The sequence below is a fragment of the Anolis sagrei genome, chromosome 2, assembly GCF_037176765.1.
Source record: "Anolis sagrei isolate rAnoSag1 chromosome 2, rAnoSag1.mat, whole genome shotgun sequence".
Taxonomy (NCBI): Eukaryota; Metazoa; Chordata; class Lepidosauria; order Squamata; family Dactyloidae; genus Anolis; species Anolis sagrei.
In genome coordinates this window covers 277,184,429-277,197,047 of record NC_090022.1, presented here as the reverse complement: position 1 = coordinate 277,197,047, position 12,619 = coordinate 277,184,429, and the positions used below count along the sequence as shown (strand labels likewise).

Genomic DNA, 12,619 nt, shown 5'->3' with positions numbered 1-12,619 from the left:
TTGACATGAAAGCCATTGAAGGTAACTCATTACATTCAAGCCTGAGCAGATGTCAGTAGCTACACCATTTTGAAATGTAAAGGGGCAACAATTTTCTTATAATATTCAGATGTTGGGGAAGTGGTCATAAAGGGGATTACGGTAGTTCTCTAGCTGCATCTCAAAAGTCTCATGATTATTTGTCCTTATGGATATAATAGGACAGTGCATTAGCAGATCATTAGTCTGCAATGGAGATCATGACTGTGAAGAAGATGGTGCTGATGAGGACCGATGTGATGAAGTCAAGACTATCTGTGAAACTATGAAGCCCTCACTTATGCCCCCTCCTAATGTTGAGTTTACAGGAAGAGGGTAAGTTTCTTTTCTCTACTTAAGCTAAGTCCTAAATTTGAGTTTATAAAAACTGAGTGAATTTCCCTATCGTATGGGAGAAGGCAATTCTGTAAGTAACCTGGACTCAAACCATGTAGGGCTTTAAAGGTCAAAACCAATACTTTGTACTTTGTCAGAAATTAATTGGCAACCAGTGGAGTGACTGTAGTATAGATGTATGCTCACTCCTGGATGTTTGTTTAACTAGTCTGACTGTCGTGTATAGAACTAATTGAAGTTTCTGAACTTTGTGCAGAGGTAGTCCAATTTAAAGCACATTGCAGAAGTCCAAACTTGAGGCTACCATGTGCACTAACATCTTTATGATATGAAAGGGATGACAAGGGGAATTGGAATCAAGCTCATTCAGACACTGGTCCTATGAAGCTACAGAAAATGTTCGTGGTTTCTGAGAAAGATAGAGTCCAACTATTTTGTCACATGGCCACCAGAATAGCTGTATATTGTCTTGTGACATTGGGGGGCATGGGAAACCCGGCACCCCATGTCCCATATTGCCTGGCTCCTGATTTCATTGATCACATGGGAGGAAGCATTGACTGTGCAGTTTCCCCCCACAGCTTTCTATGGCAACACAGGAAGCCTCCCTTGTTGGAGCGGTGGTGGTATGTGCCAGGTCCGCCCTACTTCACCCATGAATCCCCACCAACATTGTTTGATGGGAACTGGTGCGCTCCGTGGGTGATATAGAGTGGAGACAGCATATGCTGCCAAAAAGATGCCTTTGTGGTGAGGTAGAAAGAGCAGTAAAGTAGGGGAATGGTCTATGCTCTTTCACTTTTATCTCAATATCAACTATTACTGGCTGGACTTAGCACAGCAGGCTAAACCGCTGTGCTGCAGAAAAATCCTGTCAATCAGAAGGTCAACAGTTCAAGCCTGGTTTGGGGTTGATCTCCCACCTAGCAGGTCGAAAGCAGAAATTTGAGTAGATAAATAGGTACCGCTTTTAGCAGGGAGGTAATAAAGGCACCCTTAAGGACATTGATCAGAGGAAAGCTCCTTGGCCTGGAAAATTGAGTGATACCCATGGCCAGAGTCGAGCACAGCCTCCAAAGTGCCAGAAATAAGATGGGGAAAAAAGCCTTTACCTCTGTTGTGTTGTCTGTCCTGTTATTGTATAATTGGCATTGAATTTTTGCCATATGTGTGTTCTGTAAAGTCACTCTGAGTTCCCTTCAGGGTGAGAAGGGCAGGATATAAATACTGTAAATAAATAAATACTGAAGAGGAATTGCTGCTAAAAGACAACTCCAAGAATTGTAATTTTGCAATTGAAGGAGACTAATGATTGGGACTGAATTCTCCCTAGTTCCAAATACCTACATATTGCTTCTCTATCCAATTGACTTTCTGGCTCTCCAGCACTTGGGCAATGACATCAAGAGTGAGATATTTTGCTCCCTGGCATCTCCTTTTATTCCAGCTGCAGAAGGTGACAGGACTGGCAATTGATTTTCCAAGGCTGCCAGTCATGTCCTCAAAGATATGTCAGTGGGTGGGATAGTGAATTTGAGCTGGCATTTATTCCAAAGGAGCTATCCAAAGTTCCTAAATCTGTCTTGTGAATGTGGCAAGCACACTGCTCTGTTTTCCAAAATAATGAAATGAATGCTTAGGAAGAACAGCTCTGTATTTCCATAACTGTGTAGGTGTGTTTGTAGAAAAAATTGGCACCGGAGATGTTGAAAGAATATGGTAGTTTCCTATATCACTCACACACACACAAAGGGAAGAATTGGTGCATGTTTACCTAGGCATCCACATCTGACAATAATGATATGTTTAAAAGTTTAGTGTTAGTATGCAGATGTCCATAAATCTGCATATTCAAAGTTGTGGGCTAAAGCCTGGCAAAAATTCATGCCCTACTGATATGGAAACTACCAATCATTGCTTCCTCAGTTCTGCAAAATTTAATTTTGAATGTACAGTGTAAAAGTAGCAGTATTTAGTTCCACCATTGCATTCCTAAATCATATAGTTAATTTTACAGTCACTGACATAGCTCTTGTTGATTACAGGTATGATGTCCTTAATGATGAATTAAAAGCTATGGTCATTTACACTAAAAGTTTCGGTGGTCAGTGCAGAAAGGTGTTCAGTGGTGACCAGAGAAATTTTTATCGGCTGAGTGACAATATCCTTGCTTACACATTCCAGGTATGTTTGTTTTATTTCAAGTGTCATACCGTATAATATTCAATGCCAGGAGAAGCTTCAGAATTCTCTGAAAAAAAATTTTAGGAGGATATGTAGAAATCTGCATTTGTGAGACTGTTTAGTTTTCTTTGCATAAACTTTTATGAACTTTTGTGATCATTGTTGGCTTCTCTAGATAATCAGCATTTAAAAGGTGGTTAATCTTTTCCTAAATAATTTTATTTTTTGCTTCTGATGGATAGTTACAGTATTACATTTAAGTGTGCACTTTAATTGAAAAGGGAATGTAAATGTACGCTAGCAGAAAAAATACAGTTAAAGATTTATAGATACAGATATATTTACCCACACAGGGAGATATCTGTATATTCCTATTAAATTATATATTTTGGGAAGGCTGTTGCTATGAGTCTGTAAATCTGTTTAAACACAAATACAGATAAATGCATTTAAATAGGTGAGAAAGGATTCAAAGCACATTTGCAAAGGGCTTCCTACCTAAATACCCCAAAGGCACCACATTCTGTCTGATCTGGAAATCTAAGCAGGGTCAGCCCTGGAAATTACTTTGATGAGAGACTGTCTGCAAATATCAGGGTCCATAGTCTATGTTATAGAGGAAGGACCTGGCAAAGCCATTTCTGAGTATTTCTTGCCTAAGAAAACCCTATTAAATTAATGTGGTTTCCATAAGTAAATAGGCAATTTGAAGGCATGTACACACATAGATCAAACCCCATTCAGACTTCATAAACCATGTCAACATTGTGGTGGATCAGAAGGGATTTGGGGAAATAGAAATAGTATGTGTGCCTCCATACCCTGTCCTTATTTTAAACAACCATGTATTCAGGAAGAACCTTGAACAGCATGCAAAAGTGATATGGATCATCAGTTGATTCATCAGTTCCTAGCAATGACCACAGGCCCCATATCCTTATACAAAGGAAATCTCCATAAGGCAGGAATTGTCATTCAGCACTCTGTAATGCTAATCTCACCTACTCCCTTCACATCTCTTCGTCCACTCACCATAAAAGTCATTAGTCTCCTCTCCCTGTTAGTTCTTCTTTAATCTCCCTAGTTGAGTACTTGCTCCAATCCAACATTAACTTGCCTTGTTAGTAGCTTCAAAAGAATAATAGCAGCATTTTGTTAGCAGACTTAATAGAGAAATTTAGAAAGCTTTTTCAAACATTAAAAGTAGTATAATTTCTGTACTATAATGTTAGTTATAGATCAGAGATTGGCAGCCAGGTTACTAACTGGAGCGTTTTACTTTGAAAGGAAGACTCTCATGCTGCAGCAGCTCCACTGGCTGGTGATCTGCTTCTGGGCTAAATATAAAGTGCTGTTCATTACCTATATAGCCCTATATGGCTCAGGCCCAGACTATTTGCAAAACTGCATCTCCTCTTACAAACCGGCTCAAACACTGCGATCTGTGGAGGAGGCCCTGCTCTCAGTCCCATCCCCATCTCAAGCATGGCTGGTGGGAACGAGAGAGGGGGCCTTCTCTGTGATCACATCCCGCCTCTGGAACTCCTTCCCAAAAGAACTAAAAACTGCCTCTTCTCTCCTCGCCTTTAAAAACACACTTATGCACTTTGGCATATGGAGAGGATGAAGACTAGTACATTTCGATATTTGCTATCACCAGATGTGTTAAATCCTAACCAGATACTGGAATTGATTTCAGCCTGTTAGCTGTTGGAATAATCTCACCTCTAGGTCTTAGCTTTTTAAAAGTGCTATCCTGTTAATCTATAATTATATGATTATGTTGGTTATGGGTTATTTAAATTGTATTTTTGGTTAATTTTTATTTGGTATTAAGTTTATTTTACGTTGCTTGTATATTGTTTGATGTATTCTGTTTTGATGTAATTTGTTTATACTGTTCTTTGTAGGCATTGAATGTTTGCCATATGTGTTGGAAACGTCCTTGAGTCCCTTCAGGGAGATAGGGCGGTCTATAAATAAATAAATAAATAATAATAATAATAATAATAATAATAATAATTCTGACACAAAAACACAGCATGACACAGCAAATGAGATATATATGCTGGATTTCATATCACAAAATCGTAAGTCGAACACAAAACATAATAATAATTATTATTATTATTATTATTATTATTATTATTATTATTATTTTCCCCCCTAAACACTTGGGAAGGAGGGGAATTTATTATTATTATTATTTAGGTTTTTTTTAAATTTATATTTAATTGTTGGGAGTCTCTGGTGTTCTTGTGCTTGTACCTTGAACTTGCTGCAGAAGCAAGCCAGTTTGGTATCAAGAGGGGAAATACAGTGGTTTTGTAGGAGGAGTCTATTAAATAATACTTTTAGATTTCTTTTATAGGTTAAAATTGAAAATGACTTCAACACTGAGTTTTATAATAGTAGTTGGTCTTATATGAAAACTACAGAGACACGGATAAATGAAAATAGGAACCACGATTACAGAAGAAATGATTTTCAAGAAGATAGTTCAAAGGTAAAAAAAAATTAAATCTGTTTCTTCTCTCTTGGGTGAGCAAAGATTAGACCAGCTCAGAAGGTCCACTTTTCTTGGAGAAAGGCAGTGTCATCACTAGGGTTGGTGTCAACCAGTGCACTAATTCATTTATCACCTTTATAGAAGGATACATTAAGTCTTGTTCAGAGACCCAAGCACTGCAGGCAAAATAACAGTCCCTGGTGATGATGCTTGAGAGCACTTGGTTGAGAGATGGTTCTCTCCACCTCTCATCCATCTAGTAGAAGATTCTTTTTCTTTTCCTTATGTTTTTTTGGAAAAATGAATACCACATATTTCCATGCTTGTAGCATCTTAAAGGGTTGGGGAATAATTCCGTGGCCAAACAGCTTTGAAGGCTCTTCACTTTGTATTACAGAAAAGCATGGATGGTGAGTGAATTGTAGAAACCCAAAAATAACTATTCCAAATCTTTTTTTAAAAATGAACACAATGTTTGGGGTTTGTTCAGAGTAATGAGTTATCTGTCATCATGTGGGATGGCACCAGGTACAATAGGATAGCAGGCCTGTGCAAGTTGGTCCATTGACCTGACTTAATGTAGGGCAGTTTCCTATGTTCCTAGAAATAAATAGTATGTAATTTGTTGTTTAACCAATAAGCACAAGTTATAGATCTTATTTATCAATGCCTTTCTGTGATTAGAAAAAAAATAGTTTCTTGATAAATGTATGCTTTGCTTTTCCAGAGTAACTTCCTGATGGTTATTGAAAACAGCGTGGAAGTTGCCCAGTTCATCAACAATCAGCCAGAATTTCTCAACCTTGCGGCACCTTTCCGGGAAAGGCTTGCTAAACTTCCTTCCTTTTATGAATACAATGCATACCGAAAATTAATTGAAGATTATGGAACGCATTTCCTGAAGTCTGGATCTTTGGGAGGATATTACAAAGTGATATTTCATATGGCAACAGATAGTGTCAAAGAAAAAAGTAATATGCTAAGAGACAATCCTAAAATATCTTCATTTTTAGAACATGCAAAAAAATATATTCTAGTTTGCAGGGGTTCAGTCTGTAAAGCCTGTTGATATTAAAATGAGCAAAAACTTCCTAATGCAATATGTTGTTGTTAAAAGATGTTTGTGATGGCAGCATAGCTAATCCAAATACAAATAGCTTAACTTGATTTACATAATAGATTTGTAACATTCTTATTATTTTTGATGGTTAAATAGGATAAATAAAACTCATTTATAGGGCGGGGTGGGAGAACCAACAGAAAGAAAATGTCTTGCAAAGCTAGAAGAATTTATAAAGGGAGAAGGAAGTTGAGTTATCAATCAGCTGGAATGAAGAATCTTCGGCTTCCAAATCTCATGGGCTACAGTTTGTAAAATCTCTCACAATTTGAAGACTCCCATTGGCCATGTTGGGCTGCACAATAAATCACCAGAAGCTTAAGAATCTACATGTAATGATATCCATTTTAAAAAGAAAAAAAATTGCCATGGCTTAAGTGCATCTGAGAAATCTATATTTTTCAGTTTTGAGAAGATACTACTTTATGTCTCCGTTAAATCTCTCCCCTGCCCCCTCCCACTTCATTCAGCTGGTATCCACACCATTAATATTCATGCATGTATTAAATACCTTATTTTCCAAGGAGTGTGGCAAGAACTGCTAAGTTGATCAATTTCCAGTCATATAGTCTTCTAATTTAAAAAAAAATAGATTTTTTTCTGTTTAATTTTTACAGTGATGAGGATTTCCCAGTCCTTGGAAATGAGAAAAAAACAGATCATTTAACAAGTGTATCCTCTGTGTAAAAGAATAGAGCCCAATTGCTTTGAGAAACAGAATCCTGAAACATATAAAAATGATGATATTTTCCATTGCATTGTCAAAAGTAACGGCTCTCTCTTGCATTAGATTTGTCCACAAGAGACATGTACAAGTGTACTTCTTCAGGGGTTAACCTTATATTTGTAAAGAAGACAAAAACAGAATGTGAAAAACTGGATGAGCTGTTACGTCAATCTTCAGGTAATTCCATGTTTGTATATTCTTGGGAAGGTTTTCATTAATAATATCCTTCCAGGTTAACGGGTCAAATATTTCATTAAATGGTTTGTTGTGAGTTTTCCAGGCTGTATGGCCATGTTCCAGAAGCATTCTCTCCTGACATTTCACCTGCATATATGGCAGGCATCCTCAGAGGTTGTGAGGTGAAAGCCAAATGATAAGACGTTCCTCAGAACTGGGCTTCTGTGTTAAAAGGAATCTGCAACTTCATGCAAAAGCAAAGACTCTCTCCTGAAAACATGCAGGTCTGAAACATATTGACCATTTTAAATAGTGTAGACTTGTTAAATAAATTATTAAAAGACAAGTCAAAACTTATGGATTCATTTGGCTTCCTCTAGTTGGGTCTACCAAAGCAAGGAGGTCCTAGCTTGACCAGAGTTGATGTATAACTATTTTTAATCACCATACCATTATGAACACATCCAACAGCTCATTTTAGAGTTAAGCAGGGTTGGATCTGATTAGTATGTGAATTGGGATCATCAAGAGATACAAAATTCCTCTAATCTGGCTTTGGAAAGAATCATGCCTGAAATCCTAGAGACCTGCTCTCAGTCAGAATTAGCAATGCTAGGCTTTATGGTTTTGACTCAGGGTGCATTAACACTGTAGAATTAATTTTACAGTACTGATGTACTTTCAGTATTAGGAATTATATTCCCTGTGTTCATCCCATTTGATAATATTCAGATTGTTTTATATTGATCTGCCTTAGGAAATGAATTAGACATTTCAGTTCATGCAAAATAAACTACCTATATTGCTGACTCTGACCAGCTGCATTAACTATATCTCATCAGTGTTAAAGCATATCCACTCATCACTTTCTGCTGTGGCCCAGTCTGTGTATGCGTGTTTTGTGTGTGTATATGTGTATATATTTGTGGATATGTATATATGTGGTTTTGCACATGCCTTGTAATTTTTTTTTGGCTTTTTAAGTCTCTTCCACTGTGTTTTTCAGTGTTTTTATGAGTGCTGGTCACTCATTGGCCTGATAGGTGTATTGTGTCCAAATTTGGTGTCAATTCGCCCAGTAGTTTTTGAGTTATGTTAATCCCACAAACAAACATTACATTTTTATTTATATAGATTTCCTGTTAATCAAAAACCCTTTATGCAAGAGGGCTTGACCATAATAATAGGGGCAATACAGCTGCATTGAACTGAATGGGAGCAAACTCCACATGCTTATTCAGCATTAGCATACATTCTAAAGTGGTTGTGCCAGCCCTGCAGTGGTTATGTCCACCTGCCATCTTTGCCTCCACCACTATGGGCCTTGATAGGATGGCCACTATGATAATTGGAGAGGGCTATGTTTGTAAACTGCAACCTTGACCACCCATACCCTCCAATGTTTCACAAATAAAAACTGGGATGGTGTTGCTGCTGATGCATGCCTTCAAGTTTTTTTCTGACTTATGGCAATCCAAGGTGACCCTGTCACAGGTTTCCTGAGATTGAGAATTTGTGACCCACCCAAGATCATCCAGTGGGTTTCCAGGGCCAAGTAGGGAATGGAACTCATGTCTCTAGAGTTGTAGTTCAAGCCTCACACTACTACACCACACTAGCACTCTAAATCAGTGGTTCGCAACCTTTGGGTTTCCAGGTGTTTTGGAATCACAGAAATCCCGGCCAGCTTAGCAGCTATTAGGAACTGTGGAAACTGAAGTCCAAAACACCTGGAAGCCCAAGGTTGGGAACACTGCTCTAAATGAATAATACTTAATGAAATTGCTAGGGGCAGTTATTATATATTCAGTCATAGAGTTGAATGTGCACGTATTGTAGAGTTGACTATGCTAGCTATATCAATCTCTGTCTTGGCCTTGTCGGTGCTATCCTGGTTCCCAGAAACACTGACTTTTCATTTACAAACCATCTCTTTAGTCATACAGACTAGAGCCTTTGGCCTTTCTGGGACACACAACCTTCAAGAATTCAGCATGCTCCAACAATTATTAGTTTTATGCATTTTAAAAATACAATGATGTGTGGTAGATTTTTCTGTACTCTACGCATGTTTACCTGCTTTCTTATATGTAGTTCTTCCAATTTTTCTTCATGAACATCACTAGGATTATACTAGTCATCCCATTTCATCTTCTCTTGTATCTCTGTTATATCACACATTTCTTTTTTTTAATGTGGTATACTTCACACATTTCTTCAGGTAGCTCCTCTGGTCGGATAAAAGCAATCCCATTTGTACAGGGTGGGAGCCCTGGAGATGTAGCTGGCCTTAGCTACTTGGATTTACAGAATCCTGCTGGAAATACTGAAAGATATTCCCGCTGGGCTAGATCAGTGTCTAATTCTCCTACTGTAATTAAGCAGAAGGTAAGATGATGATTTGTTCCTTTATCTGATGAACTTCCTTCACACAGTCAAAAGGCAGGGTTTTTAAGTGAATGGAAGCAGGATGCAGATTGCTGTCTTGGCTACTGGCATCCTTTCGTTGACCCTTGTCTTCTAAACAGAGCTTTCATGCATTCTAAAGTGCAGTCTGCATGTGTGGTTGAGAGCTCTGCAAAACACTGATTCCCCAGTCACATTACAAGGATCTACATGCACGCAGCATGTGCTGAATGTGGACATACTCTGTTTACAAAGAGTCCACCTCAATAATACACTTTATTTAGAGTTACAAGTTGGGTAGATGCAGGGAATACTGTGGATGTAGTGTACCTGGATTTCAGTAAGGCCTTTGACAAGGTCCCCCATGACCTTCTGGCAAACAAACTAGTCCAAGGTGGGCTAGGCAAAACTACGATTAGGTGGATCTGTAATTGGTTAAGTGGACAAACCCAGAGGGTGCTCACCAATGCTTCCTCTTCATCCTGGAAAAAAGTGATGAGCAGAGTGCCGTAGGGTTCTGTCCTCAGAAATGTGCCCTTTTTTGTGCAGTGACACAAAAGCAACACAAAACCAGGAGGCTTTTGTGCACGAAAATGCCTTTAAAATATTTTTGCCCCAAAATCCCAAATACAAAAAAAGTTAAAATGTGCAAAAACTCTTTTTAAAGTTTTGCAATAAAAATAGGATTTGCTTTTTTCTCCCATTCTCTTAGTTTACTTACTTACTTTACTTAGGCGATCCCTCCTTGTCCAAGTAGGATCACCTTCCAAGTGTAGTGTCTTGGCTGTTTGTCTGTAGGTGACTGTGGAGCCCAATTCTTGACCCGCATGTTCTTCCACAGTGAGGGCATCGGTTTTCAGGTGGAAGGCAGTCCTGGTCAGTGTTGGCATGACACGCCTTCCTCTTGGCACATTTCTCCATTCATGCCTCTTTGAATTCCACAGCACTGCTGGTCACAGCTGACCTCCAGTTAGAGTGTTCAAGGGCCAGAGCTTCCCAATTCTCGGTGTCTATGCCACAGATTTTAAGGTTAGCTTTAAGCCCATATTTAAATCTCTTTTCCTGTCCACCAACATTCCTGTTTCCCATTCTCTTATGTATACAATAACAAAGTAAGCAATTTTTTATATCCCCATGTAACTCTTGCTGAACCGTATGCCCTAGAACTTACTCTTTGGAATAAGAGTGGGATGCAATCAGTCTGAAAGAGGATTTTTTAAAAAAAACCTGAATACCTATATGTTCATTGTTTATAGATCATACCACTGTATGAGTTGGTGAAGGACATACCTTGTGCCTCCGTCAAAAGGATTTACCTCAGACAAGCAATTGAAGAGTATCTGAGTGAAAATGATCCCTGCAAATGCCAACCATGTCAAAATGGTGGTCAACCAACCATTGTTGGAACTCAGTGCCTATGTTTCTGCAAACCATATACCTTTGGACCAGCTTGTGAGTTTGGAATTCTTGTACAGGACCAACCAGGCAAGCAATCTCTTTTTCACATTTGTGACATTAATTCAAACTAATGAATGAAATAACTAAGGTATTATGTATATGTGTATATGTGTAATGGTTGTTTCTTACATTATCCAGGAGTCGTCAATGGTGGCTGGAACTGCTGGTCATCTTGGAGTCCTTGTAGCTCAGGAAGGAAATCAAGAAGCCGCAGCTGCAATAATCCATATCCTAGTGGTGGTGGAAGCTCCTGCATTGGAGAAACAGTTGAAAACCGGCAGTGTGAAGATGATGAGTTGCGGCACTTTCGGTAGGAGCGCTGCTATAGCACCAGTAGATCTGGGTAGAAAACATGTAGGGATTAGAAGGATAGTTGGGCACCTTTCCAGAACATGGAGTGCCATACCAACATCAACCAATTTTTGTCTGGGCCAACCAATTGAAGACTTTACTGAGCACTAGCATATTGGCTGCTTCAGACCATTACATACCCTCCAACATTTCAGAGTAAAACTGGGATGCATGTGGCCAGCTAACTTCAGAGAATGGTCAAGATGGCAAAAGATGGCAAAATAAGGAAGAGGTCATAAGATAGGAGATGCTCATTGCTTTTGCCTAATTCTACTGAGAAGAGCAAGATGATTGTCCCCTCTTCTCATTTCTTCCTTGCTGCGTCGGTTGAGTGCACACCACTTTACCACTTTTCCACTTTTAATTAAGTTTACAGCAATTGAAATAAGCTTATGATAGAGAGGGAAAGTGGGAGAAGGAGAGAAAAACTGGCATGTTTTGAAGCAGCTGAAAAGTGGGACAATAGGGAGACCATTTAAAAAAAATGTAAAGTCACACATATATGTTGCACACAAACAGTTTGAAATTGTCCATTAGGCGAATAGTCTTTGTGATGTTGGGATGAAAGTATGGGAAGATTTTATTATTTTTAAATTTTATTAAAATTTTATTATTTTTATTATTATTTTATTAATTTTATTATTATTTTTCAATATAAAAAATACAGTACAAAATATACTAACAAAAAGGGTAATCAAAAGAGAGTAAATGACAAAGAAACATATTTTTACACTTGATTTAATAACCGCTTATATTTTACTATATATAATAACTCAAGCGTTACTACAGTTCATTTTTTATCTTAAACCTATGAATTTTCAAAACAAGATATTATCTTTTTCACTTCAAAAAGACAATATGAACAGATGCTCCCTTTCTAAACAAAAAGAAAGAGTATCTCAAATAATATGTTCTTCTAACTTATTACCTTACCTTTCACCACCTGACATCTGTTGGGAAGTAGCAACCTGTAATGAAAGAACCAAGGCATTGACATCTCTGGCCCATCCTCTGTTCAGATATCAGCCAGTAAGCCAATGCTTTAAATCAAGAAATAGCTTCCTAAGATCCAGAGAGATACTTGCAGGAACATCTCAGCAAGCGAGAACCCAAAAGTGGCAGGCTAAAACCCAAAACCTCAATTAGTGGCTGATACCAGATGAGATACTCCCCCCTGGGCACACAGAAAACTTAGAAGTTGCTGAACAGACTGCAGTCTGGCACCACAAGATGCAGAGCTAACCTTAAGAAACGGGGCTACAAAGTGGAGCCCACAACATGCAAGTGTGGAGAAGAGCAAACCACAAACCAC

The 12,619-nt window shown here is 38.4% G+C and overlaps 1 protein-coding gene across 1 annotated transcript in view; it reads left to right on the top strand.

The window, feature by feature from the left end:
* Window positions 1-12,619, top strand: part of C7 (complement C7) — a 29,123-nt gene that overhangs the window by 6,130 nt on the left and 10,374 nt on the right. Inside the window, exons 5-12 of the mRNA XM_060761429.2 lie at window positions 201-354; window positions 2,421-2,559; window positions 4,931-5,065; window positions 5,796-6,039; window positions 6,979-7,092; window positions 9,314-9,480; window positions 10,755-10,983; window positions 11,095-11,266. Coding sequence (XP_060617412.2) covers window positions 201-354; window positions 2,421-2,559; window positions 4,931-5,065; window positions 5,796-6,039; window positions 6,979-7,092; window positions 9,314-9,480; window positions 10,755-10,983; window positions 11,095-11,266 — 1,354 coding nt within the window. The remainder of the gene's footprint in view (window positions 1-200; window positions 355-2,420; window positions 2,560-4,930; window positions 5,066-5,795; window positions 6,040-6,978; window positions 7,093-9,313; window positions 9,481-10,754; window positions 10,984-11,094; window positions 11,267-12,619) is intronic.